The following is a 21903-nucleotide window of genomic DNA, read 5'->3' as shown; positions in this document are numbered from 1 at the left end:
GCTGGTGCGCTGTGGCTGGCGTGCTGCGCTGATCTGAAGCCAGGAGCCAGGTGCTTCTCCTGGTCTCCCATGCGGGGGCAGGGCCCAAGGACTTGGGCCATCCTCCACTGCCTTCCCGGGCCACAGCAGAAAGCTGGACTGGAAGAGGGGCAACCGGGACAGAATCCGGTGCCCCAACCAGGACTAGAACCCAGGGTGCCGCCACCGCAAGCGGAGGATTAGCCTAGTGAGCCACGGTGCCGGCCTATTCTGTGCTCTTTTAAGAATTGTTTTAAAATATGAAATATAGAGACGAATACAAGTACCCACCACTAGAGTGATCATCAGTAATATTTTCTCATCTTTGCTTCATCTTCTCTTTTTGTTAATAAAACAAAAATTTATAAAATATAAAATCTCACTTCATCCCTGGGGCAAACCTAGTCCCCTAATCACTATCAAGCTTTTAATGTATTCCGTGTGACATCTTCCAGGGTCTTCAAAGAGTTCATGGAAAAGTGTATTATGAAAAAATTATTCATGGATTTCAAAATTTTTGTTGCACCTGGGGCTGGTGTTAAGCGCCTCCTGCAATGCCAGCATCCCGTATGAGAGGCCTTGCTGCTCTACTTCTGATCCAGCTCTCTGCTAATGATCCAGGAAAGCAGCAAAAGATAGCGCAAGTGCGTGGGCCCCTGCCACCTACGTAGGAGACTCAGATGGAGTTTCTGGCTCCTGGCTTCAGCCTGGCCCAGTGCCAGCCGTTGCAGCCATCTGGGGAGTGAACCAGCAGATGGAACATCTTTCTGTCTCTCTCTCTGTAAATCTGCCTCTCAAATAAATAAAATCTTAAAGAAAAAATTTATTGAACCAAAATAAACTTACCTTTTCATTCTATTTTGCACAAACTTTTAAAGCACCCTTGTACTGCCGTGTGGTATTGAGCCTTCTTGTACCCATCTATTGGTGCAAAGTGCAGGAACTTCTCCAGAACAGATACCAGCAGGTAGAGTGAGCACTTGACATTCTATAAGATACTGACAGATCACATCCCAGAGTGCTGCTTCCACATGTGTGCGTCTCTGACCAGGCGTGTATGAGAGCACTTGTCTCCCCCTCACCCCATCCTCTGTAACAGCTGGAGTTAAGCTTGTAAATTTTTTGTTGGCCTCGCGGGTGAAAAGTGATGCCCATTAGAGCGGTGATTTCCTTTTTCCTGGTCCCAAGGAGGCTGTCCATCTTTCAAGCAGGTTGGCTGTTTGAGGTCCTTTGCTGTGAGCTATGCATCTCGTCCATTGCCCGTCTCTTCTCTTGGTGTCATTTGTCTTTTTAACTAGACAGCAGCAGTCTTTGTGTTGTTTTGTTTTAAAATTTATTTATTTGAAAGGCAGAGTGACACAGAAAGAGAGAGAGATAAAGATCTATCCGCTGATTCACTCCCGAATGGCTGCAATAGCCAGAGCTGGGCCTATCTGAAACTAAGAGCCAGGAGCTTCCCCTAGGCTTCCCATGAGGTGCAGGAGCCCAAGCACTTGGGCCATTCTCTGCTGCTTTCCCAGGCACATTAGCAGGGAGCTGGATCAGAAGTGGAGCAGCCGGGACTTGAACCAGTGCCCATATGGGATGCGTGCTCTGCAGGCAGCAGCTTAACCTGCTACGCCACAGTTGCTGTTTGTTCTCTAGTTTGCAGACATGTTCTACTGTTATGTGTCTGTCCCAACTTTGGTGTCTCTTGACAAACGGTTTCCATTTTTGCATAGTCTGAACTGTCCGGGTTGAGGAGTGCGGGCTATTTTGCTGTCTCTGAGGCAGCCCCTGGAACGTGTGCAGGATCTCTGCCCTTCCTTCCTTCCCTCCTCTCCCTGCAGCTCCACGTGTCCTACCAGAAGTACTTCAAGCTGGAGCCCCTCCAGGCCTACCATCGGGTCCTCAGCCTGGAAGAGTTCATGGAGAAACTGGCACCCACTCACTGGCCCCCCGAGAAGCGGGTTGCATACTGCTTTGAGGTTGCAGCCCAGCGAAGCCCGGATAAGAAAACGTGCCCCATGAAGGTGGGTCCTGGGGGGCTGGGAGTCCTTTCTGCTTTGTCCCGTGTTCTCTGGGCCCCCAAGACCATGTGATGGCAGTACATGAGGGGAGACATCACAAGGGCTTAGAGTAGGAAGACGGAGATGTGAGTTCATTTCTGGACTGTCACTTTGGGCATTCTTAGATTCTCTTAGATTCTCTGAGCCTTTATTTCTGCCTACAAAGTACAGATGCCAGTGCCTGCTCTGTGTGGCTCACCAGGTGTCATAAGGGCCAGGTGTGAGCGTGCTGGTGAGCTACAGGTGTCATGGTAGCACAAACAGCTAATACATAGCACTTACTGTATGGCAGCTACAGACTGAGAACTTTATGCATATTGACTAATTTAATCCTCAAGCTGCTCCATGAGGAAAGTACTGATATCACTATTCTACAGAGAAGGCTCTGAGTGTGGCACAGAGAAGCTCAGTGTTTGCCCAAGGTCACACAACAAACACGAATTGGACCTAGCATTCAGTCCTAGGTAATTTGGCACCATCGTCTACTCTTTTAAATATTTTCCTGACCCTCAGTGAGTAGATGAGGAGCTGTTCTGTTTTTCTCCTTTATTAAATTTTTTGGTTGTCATTTGTTTCAGTTTTTGTTTAGCTGTTGTATTTTATTCATAGAAGTGTGTAAGTTTCTGGCACTTTGGGGAATAAGGCAGTTCCCACCAAGTCTTTCAGTGCTTACGCTGAAGTCCGGGGAGAGCGGTTGGGACAGCTATGAAGTTCAGAGAGGAGGCCTGGCTTACAGCCCTCCCATGCTGTGTGACCTGAGCAAGAGCCTGACCCTCCGTAGACTTTGGCTTCCGCCTTGACAATGAGGGCACTGATGTAGCTGGTCTTGAAAGTTTCCTGGAGCTCAAGTGCTTGTGCTAAATGCAGAGTCTGCCCCTCCCCGGCCAGTGTTGCGGTGTCAGTGAGGCATGACAAGTAAGGAGCAAAGACACCTTCAGACACGGAGGGTCTCCTGCTGGGAACCAGAAAAGCCACGCCACTCTGGGCCCAGCAGACTTACCCTGTCCAAGGGTTTGGCCTGAACCTGATCCCCACCACCGCCCAGTTCCTCCACCCGATCCCTCTGGCTCCTTGGATTAAGCCTTCCTCCACTGTCTTTCTGCAGGAAGGAAACCCCTTCGGCCCATTCTGGGATCAGTTCCACGTGAGTTTCAATAAGTCGGAGCTTTTCGCAGGCCTTTCCTTCAGCGCCTCCTACAAAGAGCAGTGGATCCAGAGGTACTTGGAGGGGGTGACGTTTCTGGGCTGAGGGAGCGGCGTGGGGCTCCTGGGCGTTCAGTGCCCTCTTGGCCCTCTCCCCGACTACCCCACCCTGATGGATGAGACCAAAGGTGCAGGCGCTCTGTCTGATGAACTTGGGATCCTGTGTGATCTGTTCCCCGTCTTAACGCCTGACATGGTGGGACATTGACCCGCCACAAGGTTGAGCAAGAGTTTATCGGCTGATAAGGGATGTTATAAAAAGCACATTGTGCTGTCACATGAGTCTCGCTTTCCTCCTCCAGGCGTGAGAATCGCTCCCTTCTTACCTCCCTCTTAACAAGGTGCGGAGGGAAGCGGCTGCTCGGGAACAGCTTCAGGTGCCGACCGAGAAGTGATGTCATCCTGCTAATTACGGGCTGTGCTTTATTAATTACGCTGCAGTAGGAGCTATTAAAAAAATAGGTTAGCAGGTCATAGGCCCAGGCTGTGAAATATTTATGGAGCTTCTGTCGTGCGGGAGACATACTGCTCAGAGGCCGAAGGTGACACGTGGAAGTAAGAAAGACCCAGCCCCAGTCTCAGGGAGCTACAGTCTACTTGGATGGTGATCACTAACAGAGTACACTTGCCCTTGATGCTGGAGTGTGGCAGGGAAGAACATGGGCTTGAGCTGGGGCCAGGGGGCATGAGGAGCCTGAATTCAAGCCTGAATTCAATTCACAGCTCTCGGCACTTGGCAGCTAAAGGCAGGCGGACGTGGAGAAGCAAGCACAGGAGGAAGGTGGTCCTGAGCCCCGACCTCGCCCTGCCTTTCTCAGGAGACTGACGAAGCACTCCAGCTCTCTGGCCTGGCTTTCCTCCACGGTTTAATGGAAAGAGCAGTCCTGGTATCTTCCTCCCAGCCCACAAGGTGCATGGCAGCCAAGCAATGTGGTTGTTGCTGTTGTTATTATTATTCACACACTTCATTTAAGCCCTTGCGAAATTTCCTCAAGTGGGTGTTGTTATCAGTTTCCATTTTACAAGGAAGAAACTGAGCTGAGGGAGTTAGGTGAGTTGCCCAAGGTCACAGAGCTGCTGTGTGAGCCGCTGGGGTCTGTCTGCAAATCTTTAGTAACAAGAGCTCATATGTGCCAGACACTGTTCTCAGCCTTTATAGGTATTGACTCACTTAATTTTTCTGAGAGTCTGAGAGATAGGTGTTGTCATCTGTGCTTTACACACACACAAAAAAATGGAAGTAGGGAGGAGTGATGTGGCTTGCCCAATGTTTGGAAGCTGGAACTAGCAGAGTTGGGTTTGAATCCAGGAAGTCGGACTCCAAAGTACCTGTTCTTTTTCATTTTACTTGAAAGACAGAGAGACAGAAATCTTCCATCTGCTGGGTCACTTCCCAGATGCCACTGGCTGGGCCAGTCCAATGGCAGGAGCCTAGAACTCATTCTGGGTCTCCCAAGTGGGAGTCAAGAACCCAAGACCTTGAGCCATCACCTGCTGTCTCCCAGGTTGTGCATTAGCAGGAAGCTGGAATCAGAAGTAGAGCTGGGACTTACTCCAAGCACTCTGATGTGGGATGTGGGCATCCTCATAGGTGTCTCATCCACTGTCCCAATTGCTCACCCCCAAGACATCTGATCTTTTTTTTAAAGATTTATTTTAGCCGGCGCCGCGGCTCACTAGGCTAATCCTCCGCCTAGCGGCGCCGGCACACCGGGTTCTAGTCCCGGTCGGGGCGCCGGATTCTGTCCCGGTTGCCCCTCTTCCAGGCCAGCTCTCTGCTGTGGCCAGGGAGTGCAGTGGAGGATGGCCCAAGTGCTTGGGCCCTGCACCCCATGGGAGACCAGGAAAAGCACCTGGCTCCTGGCTCCTGCCATTGGATCAGCGCGGTGCGCCGGCCGCAGCGCGCTGGCCGCGGCGGCCATTGGAGGGTGAACCAACGGCAAAAGGAAGACTTTTCTCTCTGTCTCTCTCTCTCTCTCACTGTCCACTCTGCCTGTCAAAAAAAAAAAAAAAAGATTTATTTTTGTTTGAAAGGCGTGGTGACAGAGATAGAGGGAGAGACACAGAGAGGGATCTTCCGTTTACAAGTTCACTCCCCAAATGGCTGCAATGATTGGGGCCAGGCAAAAGCCAGGAGCTAGGAACTCCATCTGGGTCTCCAGTATGGGTGCAGAGGCCCAAGCACTTGGGCCATCCTCCACTGCTTTTCCAGGTGCATTAGCAGAGAGCTGGATCAGAAGCGGAGCAGCTGGGACTTGAATTGGCTCTCTAATATGGGATGCTGATGTTGTGAGCAAGTGCCAGTTTAACTGCTGTGCCATAATACCAGCCCTTCCTCACCAAAGCACCTATTCTTTTTTTTTTTTTTAAGATTTTATTTATTTATTTGAGAGAGTTACAGACACAGAGAGGGAGAGAGAGAAAGGTATCCATTTGCTAGTTCACTCCCCAAATGGCTGCAACAGCTGGAGCTGAGCCAATCTGAAGCCAGAAGCCGAGAGCTTTTTCTGGGTCTCCCACTTGGGCTGTCTTCTACTGCTTTCTCAGGTCATAAGCAGAGAGTTGAATCAGAAGAGGAGCAGCTGGGACATGAACCAGCACCCATATGGGCTGCTGCCACCACAGGCAGAGGCTTAGCCCACTATTCCACAGCACCGGCCCCTAACACCTGTTCTTAATCACCGTAGATTAAATAGCTGTACCTTTAACAAACTGCCAGTTCCTTTCTGGGATTTTGTAGAGCTAGTTCATGAGCTACTGAGCACACGCAATCAAAGCAAATTCTAATCTCCATCGTTGTTGATCCCAGAGAGGATAGTCCTGTTGGAGCACCTGCTTGGTTTTCCCTCTTCACCTCTAGATGACCTGGAGCTATCGCCAGAAGCCAAGCCTGCCCTCAGAAGATGGAGACTGGACCCAACTGACAGTATGTCAGGAGGACAAAAAAGCCACCAGCTCCAATGCAGTCTCCTAATGCAAGTTTCAAAAAGCCAGCAAAAGCACACAATCCTAGTGAGAAAAGGAAGGGACAGTGCTGCATGGAAAAATCAAAAATCAGCTGGGGACGTTGCTCAAACATTTGTTAATCTCCCCATAGTCTTTTTGTGTGTGTGTGTGTGTGTTGTTCATTGAATTATTTTTTGGTTTTTAAAGATTTATTTATTTATTTGAAAGGAAGAGTTACAGAGAGTCAGAGGCAGAGCGAGAGAGGTGGAGGTCCTCCATCCGCTGATTCACTCCTCAGATGGCTGCAATTGCCAGAGCTGAGCCAATCCGAAGCCAGGAGCCAGGAGTTTCCTCTGGGTCTCCCACGCGGGTGCAGGGGCCCAAGGACTTGGGCCATCTTCTACTGCTTTCCCAGGCCATAGCAGAGAGCTGGATCGGAAGTGAGGCAGCTGGGACTCAAACCGGTGCCCATATGGGATGCCAGCACTGCAGGTGGCGGCTTTACCCACTGTGCCACAGCACCAACCCCAGTCCATGGAGTTCTAAGAATTGTGGGTAGATTTGAGGAAGCTGAATCTGTGGGAAAGGAAGGCCAGTAGGGAAGATGTAGACCCTGGAGGCAATCTGGGGGAGTAGGGCCCTTGGGCAGCTGCCTTCCTTCCTTCAACACATATTTAAGAAGCACTTCCTGGGGCCAGTGTTGAGGCGTATTAGGCTAAGCCTCCACTTGTGACACCAGCATCCCATATTGGAGTGCCAATTGCAGTCCCAGCTGCTCTGCTTCCAATCCAGCTTCCTGCTAACACATCTGGGAAAGTAGTGGATGATGGCCCAAGTGCTTGGGCCCCTGCATGTCCTATGTGGGAGACCCAGATAGAGTACCTGCTTCCTGGCTTTGGCCTGGCCCAGCCCTGTCTGTGGTCATTTGGGGAATGAACCAGTGGATGGAAGATTCTCTCTCTCTCTCTCTCCTCACCACTTCTCTTTTTGTCTCTGTAGCTCTGCCTTTCAACTAAATCTTTAAAGAAAAAAGATTCTAGGAGAAGGGGGATAATCGATTTTTGTGAGTAGCCCAGCAGAGCTGTCATTCACCAGACTCTTGGTGTTGCAAGGCTGTGGGCTTTTTTGTTGACCCATTCTCACGCATAAAGGTTGTAGTATCTGAGCACATGGCTTGTCATTCTCCCTGGCTGCAGCCTCCCGAGGAGGGCATGATTGGCAGACTGCAGCCTGAAGGATGGGGAACTGGCCATGCAGAGCTGGAGGGAAAGGTAGCCTTTCAGCAGCAAGAGCAAGGCTCTGTCCTGTCTGTGGCCCTGGGTCCTCTGCACACAGCATGGTATTCTGTGCTGGTCCCACACAACTGGTTGCTGTGCGCAGAGAAACCCTGGTTTGTTGGGTAGTCTCAGCATGGATGTGGTGATAAAGAGCCCCAGGGATTCACCGGGCCTTCCTTCGCTGCGTAGCAACCAAGATGAGGGCTTGACCTGGCTGCACAGTCAGGGCTCAAACTCTCCTTCCAACCAAGGTCCCTCTCCCCCCTTTCTTTCCAGAGAACATATCCTGCCTCATTAGAAACACATGATTAAGTCAGCCTTGACCTGTTGCTGTTTATTAGGTCAGAACTGATGCCCCAGCAGGACAGCTGTGTGTAGGTCCAGATGTGGGTAGAAGAGACAGATGTTCCAAATCTGGAATTCTTCCAAGAGGTCAGGAAAGGCACAGGTCATGCCTGATGTCATGCTAACATGTCAGCTGCCCCGGAGCCCAGGAGAGCCTTGCTTTCCTTTCCCAGTCCGCAAGTTGAATCTGAAAGGAGATCAGCCGAGGGCCTGGCCCATGGCAGGTGCTCAGAGGATTCTCATTTCTTCTCCCTCTCGCTTCTGGCAACCTGATCCGGTCGTTCTGGTGAGGACCCCGAATCCCTCTCATCCCTTCACTCTGAAACTGTTCATTGTACAGACTGTGTGTTAAGGCCTGTGCAGGAGGCTGAGACTCAGAAAACCAGATTGTACTCTGGAGGTGCTCGATGATAGGGTGGAGATGGGAGTGAGTGCAGTAGCTACGACCATAGGTTCTAGAGCAGAATGCCTGCATTCAAGTCCCAGCTCCACCAGGTCCTGGCCCTGTGACCTTGGGCGTGTTCTTTAACCTCTTTGTGCCTCCTCTGTAAGCTGTCTCCTCATGGGAGATGAGAGTGGCAGCGATACTCACCTCATAGGACTCCTGTGGCAATGAAATGACTTAGTACAAATCAAGCAATGGGAACGTTGACTGGTACATAATAAGGCTCAGTAAACACTTCCCACATGTGTCATGTAAACAGAAAATTAGAGGCTGCAAGATGAACATCACGGAGCCAGCCGTAGAGAAACACGTGCTTCTGGTTTCCTTGGCCCAGGCTAGGACAATGTGGGTGGGAATCGTGGTGAGCAGTCTGCAGTGGTCCCCAGCCTCCCAAGTGAACAATGCCAAGGGCAGGGGTGACGGTTGGAATATATCAGTGTGCCAAGGGTGGCAAAGGAGCGCTGGGACAGGGAGCCATTCCCGAGGAGCTGGGTTTGGGAGTGGGGACTGATCTTGAAGGTTTGGGAGGAAGAGGTCTGCTGAGCGAAAGGCTGGGTTGAGTGTGGAGTATGAGTGGTGTGCCCATTTCAGCACTGTTGTATGCATGGAGGATTGGAGCAACCTCCATATCTAGCAAGATGGCGGTAGGTAGGTAAATTGCACCTTTTTCATATGAAATGGAAAAGTTCAGGAGAAGCCAGCATGACCCCACCACTCACACGATCAGCGTGGCCGAATCTCTGAAACCTAGAGTAGAGTTAGTTTGCATGCAGGATGAGAGTGATGGTGGTGATGGAAGCCAGCATTTCCTGAGAGCCTTCTGAAGGCCAAGCACTGTTTAAAATGCTTTGCTTGTGTTAATCCCTTGGATCCTGTCAGCAGCCCTATAAATAGACGTATTAATTGGCTTGGCGGTGCTAATCATTTAACTATAGACATGTGTATCAAGTCATCATGTGTCGCTCCCCCTCTTCGTGGAGGAACGACACTAAGCCCTGCCTAGGCTTCATATCCGAGTCACGGCACCATTATGTTGCTCCCCCTCTTCATGGAGGAACGACACAGGACCCTGCGCTGTTCTTTTGTCTGCTCAGCCCTCCCCGGGTTTGCTGCTGGTTCTTCCCGGGTTGGCTGCCGTCCCTTCCACCTCCGTGGAAGGGCGGTTCCCCCTGGCCACTTTCCCCACTTCCGCAGGGGAGCGGCACACCGCCAGCCGGCTCTCTCGGGGGCTGCACAGGTGTTCCTTCAGATAGATGTTCCCCTTAGATGTTCCTGGTGCATGTTGTCTCTCTCCTCCTTTATAGTCCTCTTCCGCCAATCCCAACTCGGCTGCCCACACGCCGAGTACGCTGCTCTCCTCCAATCAGGAGCAGGTCCTACAGTTTATTGGTTGAACTGGAGGCAGCTGTGTAGAAGCTGTTTCTCCCTTCTCAGCGCCATATTGTGGAAGAGCAGATGCATAGAATAAGTCTTAATTCCAGTAACTTAGTCTAGTCCGAGTTGCTCCCCACAATCATGTTGTGCACATGATGTACAACTTAAGAAAGGGAAAAAAACCAGCCTTTGAGGTAGGGATGGTAGCAGCAGAATGATACCGCAGTTGTGGAAACAAAGGCCAAGTGTCTGTGCAGATTATGCAGGGGTAATCATCATAAGAGCACATTAGAGGGAAAAAGGAGGAACTGTTATTCATGTGTGTTTTTTTAAAATCCAGAAACAAATCAAAGTGTTATACCTGCTAATTGGGGTCAAGGGTCTGTGGATTGTTGAATTATTTGCTGCATTTACCTTGTGGTTTAAAATCTTTCATAATTGTTCTTTGAAGGTTTTATTGAGGTAGTTGGAGGTTCTCTTGAAAGTTTTAAGAAATAATTCAGAGAAATCCTAGTAACCCTCCACCGGATTTCCCTTAATGGCAACATTTTACAAAAGTATAATACACTATCACCACCGAGATATGGGCATTGATACAATCTGCCTGTCTTATTCAGATTTCCTCTTCTGCTTATATTGTGTGCTTGTGTTTAGTTCTGTGCATTTTTATCACGGGTGCAGGCCTATGTGCCCAGCACCACAGTTGAGATCCTGAAGGGCTCCATCACCAAGACGATGCTGCCAGTTTATCACCACTCCCACCTGCCCCCACACACACCAGCCCCAACCCCAGCAACCAATCTCTTCTCTTTTTCTTCATTTAAAAAATGTTGTTAGGTAACTTGAATCACACAGTGATTGGAATCCGCTAGGGTACTTCTAGCCAAGTTGTTGCCTTTGTTGATAGTGAAATCTTTTTTTTTTTTTTTTTTTTTGAAGCTATAAAACAAAAAAATGTATTTTTTGAGAGATAGACAACAGAGAGCTCGCATCTGCTGGTTCACTTCCCAGATGCCCACAATGGCTGAGACTGAGCCGAGCTGAAGCCAGGAATTCCATTTAGTTTCCTACATGGGTAGTGTGAACTCAGTTACTTGAACCATCACTACTGACTCCCAGGGTCCACATTAGCAGGATGTTGAAGTCAAGAACTGGAGCCAGGCACCAAATCCAGGCACCAAATCCAGGCACTCTAATGTGGGACGAGGGCATTGCAGCCGCTAGACCAGAGTGCCTGTCCTGCTTTATTCCTCCCTCCCCCTCCCTCCCTGCTGCCCTCCCTCCCTGCTTCCCTCTCTCTCTTTCTTTTCTTTTCTTCTTTCTTTTTCCAATTTCCTCTCTCTCTCTCTCTTTTGAGATATTTATTTATTTGAGAAGGAGAGCTACAGACAGAGAGAAAGGTCTTCCATGTACTGGTTCGTTCTCTAAATGGCCACAACAGCTAGGACCAGACTGTTCTAGAACCAGACCAAAGCCAGGAGCCAGGAGCTTCTTTCAGGTCTCCCACATGGGTGCAGGGGCCCAAGCACTTGAGTTATCTTCCACTGCTTTCCCAGGCCATAAGCAGAGAGCTGGATCAGAAGTAGAGCAGCTGGGATTTGAACCAGCACCTATATAGGATGCTGCCACCACAGGCAGAGGCTTGGCTTACTATGTCACAGTGCTGGATCTGCTTTATTTTTTTTTTAAGATTTTATTTTTATTTGAAAGTCAGAGTTACACAGAGAGAGGAGAGGCAGAAAGAAGTCTTCCATCCTCTGGTTCACTCTCTAATTGGCCACAATGGCCAGAGCTGTGCCGATCCAAAGCCAGGAGCCAGGAGCTTCTTCTGGGTCTCCCATGTGGGTGCAGGGGTCTGAAGACTTGGGCCATCTTCTGCTTTCCCAGACTATAGCTATAGCAGAGAGCTGGATTGGAAGTGGAGTAGCCGGGACTTGAACCGGCACCCATATGGGATGGTGGCACTGCAGGCAGCAGCTTTACCCCTGCACCACAGCGCCAACCCCCTTTATTCTTCCTTACTGCAGTTGTATTCCATGCTGTGGATGTGCCGTGGGTTGTTGCACCATTTTCTCGTGAAGCAACCTGTGGTTTGTTTCCAGGTCTAGGCCATTTTGAATAAAGCTGCCGTAAACATTTCTGTACAGGTGTGTGTGTGGATATAAATTTCCATTCCTCTGGGATGGGTGCCCAAAAGTACAGTGCTGGGTCATGTGATAATTGCATGTCTGGTTTTACGTGAGACTGCCTGCCAAACAGTTTTCCAGAGTGGCTGTGCCTATTTCAGACATCTAAGAAAAGGATTTTGATGGGCAGAGGCAAGTGTTCCAGGTAGAGGGAAGAAGCATGCAGAGAGCTGCAGTTTGGACATGCTTTGCAAGTTCACGGGACAGCAAAGGTGTTTCACTTCGCTGGCGTGGAATCTGAGTTGAGCTGGAGAGGTAGCACAGGTTTGCTCTGCGGGCAGTCAGTCAGCATGCATTTGCTGAGCTCTTCTGCATGTCAGACTCTGCGCTGGGCTCGGTGGAGGTCTGAGCCCAGCACCTGAGACAGATCTGGCGGCTGCAATACACAGTGTACAGGGGGGAAGGAAGAGTCTGGAGGGTGTGACAAGGGCATCTGTGGACCTCCGCTACACTCCACAGGGCAAGCATTGTGCCTGTCTCGTTCTTCCCCGGGTCCTAGCATATAGAGGGCAATCAACAAATGCTGAATGAATGATCTAATCCAGTGTACACAGTCCCTGTGAGTGTGACCCAGCGGTTGGCTCTGTAAGCAGCTGCACGTCCCAGTCCCGCCGTGTGGGTAAAAGGGCAGGGGCTTGGCCCAGACACCCCACCCAGGGGTGAATGACTGCACCACGGATTGGCAGCCAGCAGATTGGAATGCTCTCCTGTAAATTTGTAATTGTTAAACAAGCACAAAGGGCTATAAATGCCGTGTGGCGGGACAGTATTGCACACTGTGCCTGGTGCCACCACCCATGGTTTCTTATCAGCCCGTTGGGATTTCACAACCTCTCGTGCTTCTTGCGTGTTATGGGGGGCCCTCCACAGGGTCTCTGGGACATGGTGCAATGCCATCTTTGATTCCCTGGCGGCGGCAGCCAGGCTGCCTGTGCATCCTGTGTCTGACTTCCCTCATTCCCTTCTCATGCCTAGATTTTCCCCAAAGGAACATCCGGTGCTTGCTCTGCCAGGAGCCCCGGCCCAGTTCCCCGTCCTGGAGGAACACAGGCCTCTCCAGAAGTATATGGTGTGGTCAGACGAGATGGTGAGGACAGGAGAAGCTCAGATCCGTGCCCACCTCATCCGGCCGTACGTGGGCATTCATCTGCGCATTGGCTCCGACTGGGTAACTTCCTCCTCCTCTTGCTGGCTGACTTGGATGTGCCTGTGGGGGTGGGCCTCACGTGCCAACTAGGGCAAAGAGCTCTCACTTGGCCAACTGCATAGAATTGTGTCCCATGATCCCACACATGTCAGAAATGTGTCTCTAGAGTGCTTGCCAGCCAGCTCCCATTTTGACACTTGCTTATTTTTTCCCTAAAAAACTTTTTTTTTTTTTTTTTTTTTTTTTTTTTTTGTGAGGCAGAGAGAGAGAAAGAGACAAGGAACTCCCATCTACTGGTTCACTCCCCAAATGCCCACAATGGCCAATGCTAGACCAGGCCAAAACTGGGAGCTGGGAACCACCAATCAATTCTCCTGTGTGAGTGACAGGAATCAAACCGCTTGAACCATCATCACTTCCTCCCAGGGTCCACTCCAGGAATCTGGAGTCAGGAACCAGAGCCAGGAATGAAACTCTGGCACTGGGGGTATAAACATCTTCTTCTTATTATTATTATTATCATCTTAATATACAGAGAGCAGATTTCATGTGTTTCATAGGCACAGGTCTAGGGATGTAAGCATTTTAACTGGTATCTTAACTGCTGGACTAAATGCCCACCCCAGCAGTGGCCACTTTTTTTTTTTAAAGATTTATTTATTTGAAAGTTGGAGTTACACAGAGAGAGAAGGCGAGGCAGAGAGAGGTCTTCCATCCACTGGTTCACTCCCCAATTGGCCGCAATACCCAGAGCTGCGCCGATCAGGATCCAGGAGCTTCGCCAATGTCTCTCATGCAGACTTAGGCCATCTTCTACTGCTTCCCCAGGCCACAGCAGAGCACTGGATTGGAAGTGGAGCAGCCAGGACTCAAACTGGTGCCCACATGGGACGCCAGCACTGCAGGGAGCGGCTTTTACCTGCTATGCCACAGCACCAGCCCCAGTTTTTATCCTCAGTTTGCAGATGGATAAACTGAGGTGTCAAGCCAGACCCCAGGTCAGGCAGCCAGCTGGAAAAAGGTACACAGCCCAACAGTCCTCTGTCCCAGCAAGGTGTTTAGCTAGTGGATTCCTTGTTGAAAACCAAACTGAAGATTGGGTGAGGCTTCCAAGAAATGAAGACGTCATGTTCCTAGAATGTGGAGGCCTGCTTACATTTGCACAAACCTAATTTAGATTTTCCTGCATGTGAAAATAACAGTTCCTTAATTTACACACACACACACACACACACACACACACACTTTAGAATGCTCTTTGTTGAAAACTTGAAAAATACTGAAACATAGAAATGGATTAAAATCCATTTGTAGTCTATTGACAAGGTAATCTCACATTTACCCACTAGGCCCTACCCCTGTACCCTTCCAGAAAGCAAAAGCAAGAACTAGAATGTTTTATGAGTGGTTTCAGTCAAACATTCAGAGAATACATAATTCCCATCTTTACTTTCCTAGAACATAAAAAGATAAAAGTGCTATAATATAGCTAACGTAAATAATACTCTTACCAAACTCAGGGCAAGTCAATGCAGAAAATTATAACCCTTTCTCAGTTATGAACATAGGTACACAGATCCTAGGTAAAATATTATCAAGTAAAATGTAATAATGTACTAAAGAAAACCTAACACAAATAAATAAAATCAATCCCAGGAATGTGATGAAATTCACTAAATTAACACCCAACGAAGAAAAATCATATGATCATCTAAATAGAGGATAAGAAAACATTTAATAAAAGTCAATACCCATTCATGATAAAAACACATAACCAGCCAGGAATAGACTTGGCCCACCTTAACTTGATAAAGGCTATCTCTCTGAAACCCACAGCAAACATTGTACCTCGAGAGTTATCGAAGCGTTCCCACTGAAGCCAGGAATCAGATAAACCTGCCTCTTACCACCAACACTGTTGAGAATTCTACTGGAGGTCTCAGATAATGCAGGAGGACCAGGAAAATTTTTTTCCCTTTTGCACAGACAATAACCCACCGCCCAGATAGAACCACTGTTACTGTTTTGATGCATTTCTCTCTTCCCTCAATGTGTTTCTAAAAAATGTATTTGAACTCCTCCTGCTTGGCCTGGCTTTTTCCACTGCCCAGTTCTTGACCTGGGGTTCCGGGGCAGCTGCTGGTCTTTAATTCTGTGCTCCCACCTCTCCCGGCAGAAGAATGCCTGCGCCATGCTGAAGGACGGGACAGCAGGCTCACACTTCATGGCCTCTCCACAGTGCGTGGGCTACAGCCGCAGTGCAGCGGCCCCTCTCACCATGACCATGTGCCTGCCTGACCTCCAGGAAATCAGGCGGGCCGTGAAGCTCTGGGTGAGGGCGCTCAACGCCCAGTCAGTCTACATCGCCACTGATTCTGAGAGTTATGTGCCCGAGATCCAGCAGCTCTTCAAAGGGAAGGTATGCCTGGGCCAGGTGGAAGTGCGGTGAGGAGGGAATGAAAGGAGATGCCTGGTGGTCGCCCTGCCCTTGCTGCAGCCCTGTGGAGCCAGAGGACATAGGTTGTGCCCACTGTGCAGCCTCGCGAAAGGGATCGACTTCTCTGTGCTTCCGTGCCCTCGTCTGTCAAATGGGACAAAACAGTACTTACCTCATAGGACGGGGTGAAGGTCAGGTATAGAAAAATTCGGGCAGTTCCTTGTTCAGTGGTGGTGGTTTATCACCAGTAGGAATAGGTGGTCAACAAAGTAAGGGAAGGCTCTTCTGTGCTTAGTAGATGTGTAAGGAAGCAGTGAATAGTAGGTTTGATACACGAAACAAGAGTAGAATGTGCTTGCCAAGTGCCTGCCATCCTTGAAGAGGAGGCAATGAGCAATTGCATATCAGGGCAATGAGGGGATTAATAGAGGCGTTCGGTACGATTGTGTTGATGAATGAGTGGGAAGTGCTGGGCAGCGCTAAGAGGCGGCCATCGGAGGTGCCCCTGGTGTTCCGTTGAGTGGCTCCCCTCTGTCGTCACCCCAGACACAGGCGGAAGCTCCAGCTGGTAGGGGAAAGACCAAGTCAGTTAGAAAATCAGAGCTGGGGGACCTCAGGGTCCTGCATTTTATAGTCTAGGAAGCCAGAGTTAGAAGAAGGGGTAGAATTTACACAGGAGGTCCCAGAGCTAATTATAGTGGGCATGACACAGAGCTGCCACGTTTCAGGGCGCAGGTGGGATTGTTTGGGGGATTTTGGCCGTGATTAACTGGTACTGTTTCTTTGCTGCAATCCACTTAGCAAGCTGCTGGCTTTTGTTATATCAGAAATTTCTGTGGAACAGCAAAGCACTTTCAGCCCCACCTCTGCCTGCCCCCACCCCAGCCCTCACCCCCTGTACTAAATTGAAGCATTTGGAGAGTCCCAGGGAGTTTTTTGTAAGTTTTTAGAGCTGATACATTTGTTACAAGGTGAACTTCTTGCCATTTTCTATTTCCTGTTCTTGTGCCCATCTTCTCACCCTTCCCCCTCTTCAACCCCCTTCTGCATGGACTCAGATCCCACCCTCCCTCCTGAACTGAGCCTTGCTCCTCCATTAAGCTGAGCTAGTGCTGAGTCAGGGGTATTCATGAATAAGACGTTCTCCTGCCCTCCAGGGCCCCTGGTGGAGACTCAGGACGAGAGAGTGAGTGCAGAGAACTGCAGCATCGAGTGAACTTCATTCACTTGTCCGTTCACCGATGCTACTGCGGCAGGCTTTGTGCTGGTCCTGGCCAGCAGTGGAGAGCAGAGCAACACAGCTCCGTTCCCTGTCGGGTGCAGGAGCCAGTGTTAATCAGAGTACCATTAAGTGAGTGTGCTCCAAGTAGACCACGAGGTCAGAAGACCCTGCCCTGACTGAGGGGCTGGGGAGGCTGAGAGTGGAGGACAGATAGGAGTTAACCAGGGAGAGAGGTGCACCCACACGGACCAGCACGTGCAGTCCTGAGGAGGAGAGGGGAAGAGCCCGGCGGGTGGTGTGGCTGCAGCGCAAGAGATGTGGGGGGAGATAGGCGAGGCGCCTGGGCAGAGCCTCGCTCAGCAGGTTCCGGACTCGGCATCTGGCTGAAGGGCAGTGGGGCCCTAGCATTGAGCAGGAGGGGGCTTGGAGGGCTGGGGCAGGGGATCTCGGGAAGGTCCTGGCCACTCTGTGGGGAGGAGAGCAAGGTGGTGAGCCCCGTGGAGGAGCTGTTACAGTTGGCCAGGCAACAGACGATGGTGGCCAGGCCCAGGGGGTGGCAGCTGCCTGAGAGAAGGGTTCACTCTGGGGATCTTGGGAACAGATTGAACAGGATGCTGGGCTCAGGTTGGGGGGCATGGGAGAGGGCAGCTTCCAGGCAGCAGAACTGGCTGTGTGAGGTGCCATTTGGTCTGATCTGCAGTTTGGTGGGGGTACGCCCATCACACTAGGACTCTGAGAAAGGCAGAGTATGAGCTGAGCCCAGAGAACCGGTCGGGGTTTTAATGAGTGGAGAACAGGTGTCCCAGCCAGAGGGAGCCATGCATGTGCAAACGGTGTGTTGGGAGCTGAGGCTGGAAGCCGGGAAAGGGGGTGGGGGTGGGCAACATCGCTCGCAGACAGCTGCACCCATGTCTCCAACCTCCCTGCCCTTCCCTTGGTGTCTGTGACTCCAGCTCGGGGAGCAAAGAATGGGAGCATGAGGCTGCAGGCCCTGGCTGGGCTGCCCCCTTGGCCTGCGGCCAGCCGGGCCGATAAGCTCTGCCCTTCCTCTTGCAGGTGAAGGTAGTGAGCCTGAAGCCCGACGTGGCCCAGCTCGACCTGTACATCCTCGGCCAAGCTGACCACTTCGTTGGTAACTGTGTCTCCTCCTTCACTGCCTTCGTGAAGCGAGAGCGGGACCTGCAGGGGAGGCCGTCCTCCTTCTTCGGCATGGACACGCCCCCCCCGCTGCGAGATGAGTTCTGACCCTGGCTGGAACGCGTCTGCAGCCTGAGCCCCTAGAATGCGAGCTCCTTCTCGCCTCCCCGGGATGCAGAAGAGCCAGGTCCTTCCTGGAGGAAGACGGCCATCTCCCAGGATCCTCAGAGCCGGGAATCTCCCCACCCCTCGTGCTTACTGCTGTTCTCCAGGCATTTCCCACAACGCAGAGCAGCTCAGCCTCTGGTCTGCCCTGCTCTGAGCGGCCTGGAATGCCGAACTTTTTTTTGGAGAGTTTTTTTATATGATATATAGAGAAGCAATTTTTATAGTTTTGATACAAGGTCATGACTACCCTAGATTTCTCCCTCTTTTTAAAAAAGCAGCAAAGTAACAAAGTCCGTTGATATTGGTACCAAAAGTGACCTTAACTGAATGTGGAAGAGGCCAGGACTGGGGTGGGCCTACAGGCCACTTTCCTAGGTGGCCCTCAGACTGATCTCCACTGCCTGGCTGGAGCCATTGTCATCGCCTACTTCCCAGGCTAGTTTTCCGTCATGGTGCAGCGCAGCACTCTGACAGCCGCTGGGCGCCACCCGCACAGCGCGTTCCCTGCGGGGCACATGCTGTGAAAACAGACCGCTCTGCTCCCTGGACTCCTGCAGAGCCTTTCCGTGGTTGCTGGCTGCCACACACCTGCCGTCAGGGCCCCGGAATGTATCACTGTAAGCCGGGGCTGCCTGGCCTGGCAGGACCCTTCCGCAGGGCCCCTTCCCTTTGCACCTTCTGCCCCACGCCTGTGGCTGGTAGAATACTGCTACCTGTGGCTGGAGCCCTCACCCCTGTTCACCAAGGAGCGTGTGTGCTGAGCCTCTGATGATGCAGCAGTTGCCCCAGCTCCAAGAGCCATCAGTTCCTTGCTTGGAAGCAACCTTTGTCCCTTTCCATCCCACGTCCTCTCAGCCAACACCATGAGGCATAAGGTGTGTTACGAATCATGAGTTTGTCTCTCATGTGCTACAGCTCTAACAATTCATGGCTCCTGAGAGCCTGTGGGTTCTCAACCTTGTGGTTCTAAAATTCCACAGCTGACACCTGTGCAGCTCCTCCCCACCATGTGACCTCCCTCAGCCTTTGATCCTGGAGAGGCGACACAGCCTCATTTGAGCCTGCCCAGACCCCCATGCAAGGGCTTCCTCTCTTGATCCCCTTCGGGAGGAAATGCTTTGTCAGGAGTAGACTGGGCCAGAGGTCAGAGGTTACAGGGGATCAAGGATCTCAGACGTCAGCCTTGGCATTTGCTGTTATGAGCTGCTGCCTAACTCAGAGAAACTTCCAGAAAGGGCTTTTTAATTTGCCCTCTTGGTCGAACAGTGAAGTGTTAGAATCCTGGGTGGACTACCAGAGACAGTCGATCTACACAGACTTGCACTGAAACCTCATCAAGAGAAAGGGCCACAGACAACGGAGCCCAGGTGCTCCCTGCCTGCATCAGGCCGTTAGGAGAGTGTGGCCTGCTGGCTGATCTGATTTCTGACTTCATATGTCACGCCCTTACCAAGTCTGCGCTCTAGAGTCTGGGGCTCCACTGGGCCACCCAAGCAATGCGGACCAGCTTTTCCATCACTCTACCTTGGATTCTGATAGAAAGGGCACCAGAACTCCCATCAGATTCGGTTGTGTTCTGTGGGCAGGCACTGTACGCCTTGGCCCTGTGTCTTCACTAGAAAATGGTGATAAAGCTGGCGCGTTATGGAGAGGCTCAAATCAACTGAAGTGTGTGGTCTGTGTACAGATGCAACTGTGGACTTGAAAGAGACAAAAGCCCATGTATGGCTGCTGGTGAATCTGCACACCTACTCTGCGCACATACTGAGTTTAGCGAGTGCTTCATGGGCATTCTGTTGTTAGTTCCTGGGAAGAAGGAACTGCTGTCAATCCTGCTCTTTCTGCACAAGGCAAAAATGAATACTCAGAGAATTCCCATAGCCTTCCTGAGGCCACCCTGCTGCTGACGTTAACGTTAAGCCAGGATCTGACCTCCCAGAGCCAGGCCTGTTGGCTGCCTGGCTCAACTGCCTCTGGTCCACAGAATGCCCTCCGTGTCGTGTGTGCCAAGGAGGTCTCAGCCAGCTCCACCAGACGCCTGCTGTGAGTCTGTGGCTGCAGGTTTCTGGAGGTGGAGGTCACCTAAGAAATAGGAGCCCATCCAAGGTTTTTAGCCCCCTTGGATAGTTATTTAGTTCAATATTCTCTAATGTAACAGGCATTTATTGATCACCTACTATGTGCCAGGCCCTGTGCATGGCAGTAGGGATGCAACAGAGCATCAAACACAGTCTGTTCTCAAGGCATTTGCATTCTAGAGAGTGGAAGACATAATAAACAAATGTGCCCTGGGAGGTGTTGATAAGTTCTAGGAAGAAGAGTGCAGGCTGTTGGGAGGTGGAGCAGCAGTGTTGTTTCAGATAAGCAGCCCAAGCAGGGCCTCTCCCAGGAGCTGCCATTATGGAGGGAGAGAGCACTGAATTCGCAGCAGCGCAGTAGCCACTGTGTGCCTCTGGAGCAGTGGGGAGGCCCGCGCGGGTGGAGTGGCTGGAGCAGGGCAGGGGGCAGTGCGGTGGGTCGCGGTGGGCGAGGCACAGCCTGGCAGCCTGGAGGGCCAGCGAAGTCCATGCCTGGCCTCTAGTGAGAAGGAATGGGAAGCCTTTGTCAGTTTCTGAGATTCTGCCATACGTTTTTGAAGGACCCCTCTAGCTGGCCTGTGGAATGGTGGCTGAAGAGAGGAGGGGGGAGAGCAGAGGCCTGTGTGGGCTGTGTTGGGGTGCAGGTGAGCCTATCTCCTGTGCCCCCTGGGTTAGAACCCTGGTCCCTGGTTTCCCAAGAGACAAGGGCTCTGTGCTGGAGCGTGGTGGGCTGTGGGAAGGTCCTGAGTATGGAAAAATCATTTTCACATTTCAGGTCCCTTTAGAAGATACCAATTTTTACATAGTCTTAATCATGCAGTATTTACAATTGAAATTGAATGTCTTTTTTTTTTTGCTTACTAGTGTATCATGTTTCTCCTCTTGGTACATAGCCCGAATAAATGCTTTTAAATATATAAAATTCCACTAAGGGTATTACATAGTTTATCATTTTCCTATGAAAAGATTTGAATATGTACCCCATTTTTTACTATTTTTATTTGAAAAATATTTTTATTTGTAAAGACTTTTTTCATTTATAATGTTCATTAAGATAAATTTTTCAGAAGTATATTTGTCATATCAAATACTTAGAGCATTTTATTATGGGAAAATTCAAATATGCGTAAAAATCCTGAGTAATAAAATGAACTCACAGTTTCAACAACTGTCAACCTTTTATCAGTCTGCTTGTATTTACTCTCCCACCCCCAAGTCTGTTTGCTAGAGTCGTTTAAAAATAATCCTAGTCAACAGGATTTGCTGACGTGCTGGGGGGAAGGGAAACCTGAGAAGCAGGGAGAAGTTTTCCTGTCCTCAAAGAGTGGCCCTAAGGCAGAAGCCCCCGCCTCCCCACCCCTGACTTCCAGGTCACAGGTGCCGAGTGGGCTCCAGGGGCTGGCTGATCCCGCAGAGCCCCAGGAACCAGTGTCTGGTGGGCAGGGCCCAGGGGTCCGCGTTTTCCCAGGCGCCTCCGTGATTTTGGTGACTTTGATACGGCATCAGCATCACCTGAGGGAGTTGTGAGAAATGCAGACTCCTAGGCCAGGGCCAGAGCTGCACACTCCGGGAACTGACGTTTGAGCAGCACGGATGGAGGGATGTGGGGAACCTTAGAAGAGGAAGGCCACAGGAGGAAGAAGAGCCGAGCTCTCTTGTGCATCCTGTGTGCACTTCAAAGGAACGTGAGGAGTAATAGTAACCAGAGTAATAACAAGGCTCCCCTGGCCTGCGAACACCCATCCTTCCTCTTCTCAGCTCATCCTTAGTGGAGTTGACAGGAAAAGCACATAGCCCGAAGGCAGACCCTGCACCCTGGATTATGTTGTCAGAATTCATTCAAGCTCTTGCTTGAAACCTGTTTTTTTTTTT

General features: G+C 50.7%; 1 protein-coding gene across 4 annotated transcripts in view; it reads left to right on the top strand.

Annotated features, from left to right (window-relative positions):
• The window catches only part of KIF3B (kinesin family member 3B), a 95806-nt gene that overhangs the window by 6100 nt on the left and 67803 nt on the right, over positions 1-21903 (top strand). Inside the window, exons 3-7 of one of the 4 annotated variants that reach the window (XM_051845120.2) lie at positions 1848-2030; positions 3172-3284; positions 12818-13010; positions 15166-15408; positions 17705-21211. In XM_051845120.2, coding sequence (XP_051701080.1) covers positions 1848-2030; positions 3172-3284; positions 12818-13010; positions 15166-15408; positions 17705-17893 — 921 coding nt within the window. In that variant the 3' untranslated portion in view covers positions 17894-21211. Of the gene's footprint in view, positions 1-1847; positions 2031-3171; positions 3285-3571; positions 3742-3992; positions 4259-12817; positions 13011-15165; positions 15409-17704; positions 21212-21903 lie in introns of those variants that run through there. The other 3 variants (XM_051845122.2, XM_051845121.2, XM_051845118.2) reach the window with 3 other exon arrangements.

This window comes from Oryctolagus cuniculus, chromosome 11 (assembly GCF_964237555.1).
Source record: "Oryctolagus cuniculus chromosome 11, mOryCun1.1, whole genome shotgun sequence".
NCBI lineage: Eukaryota > Metazoa > Chordata > Mammalia > Lagomorpha > Leporidae > Oryctolagus > Oryctolagus cuniculus.
Note: the sequence above shows the minus strand (reverse complement) of the source record. Positions and strands in the feature narration are given on the sequence as shown.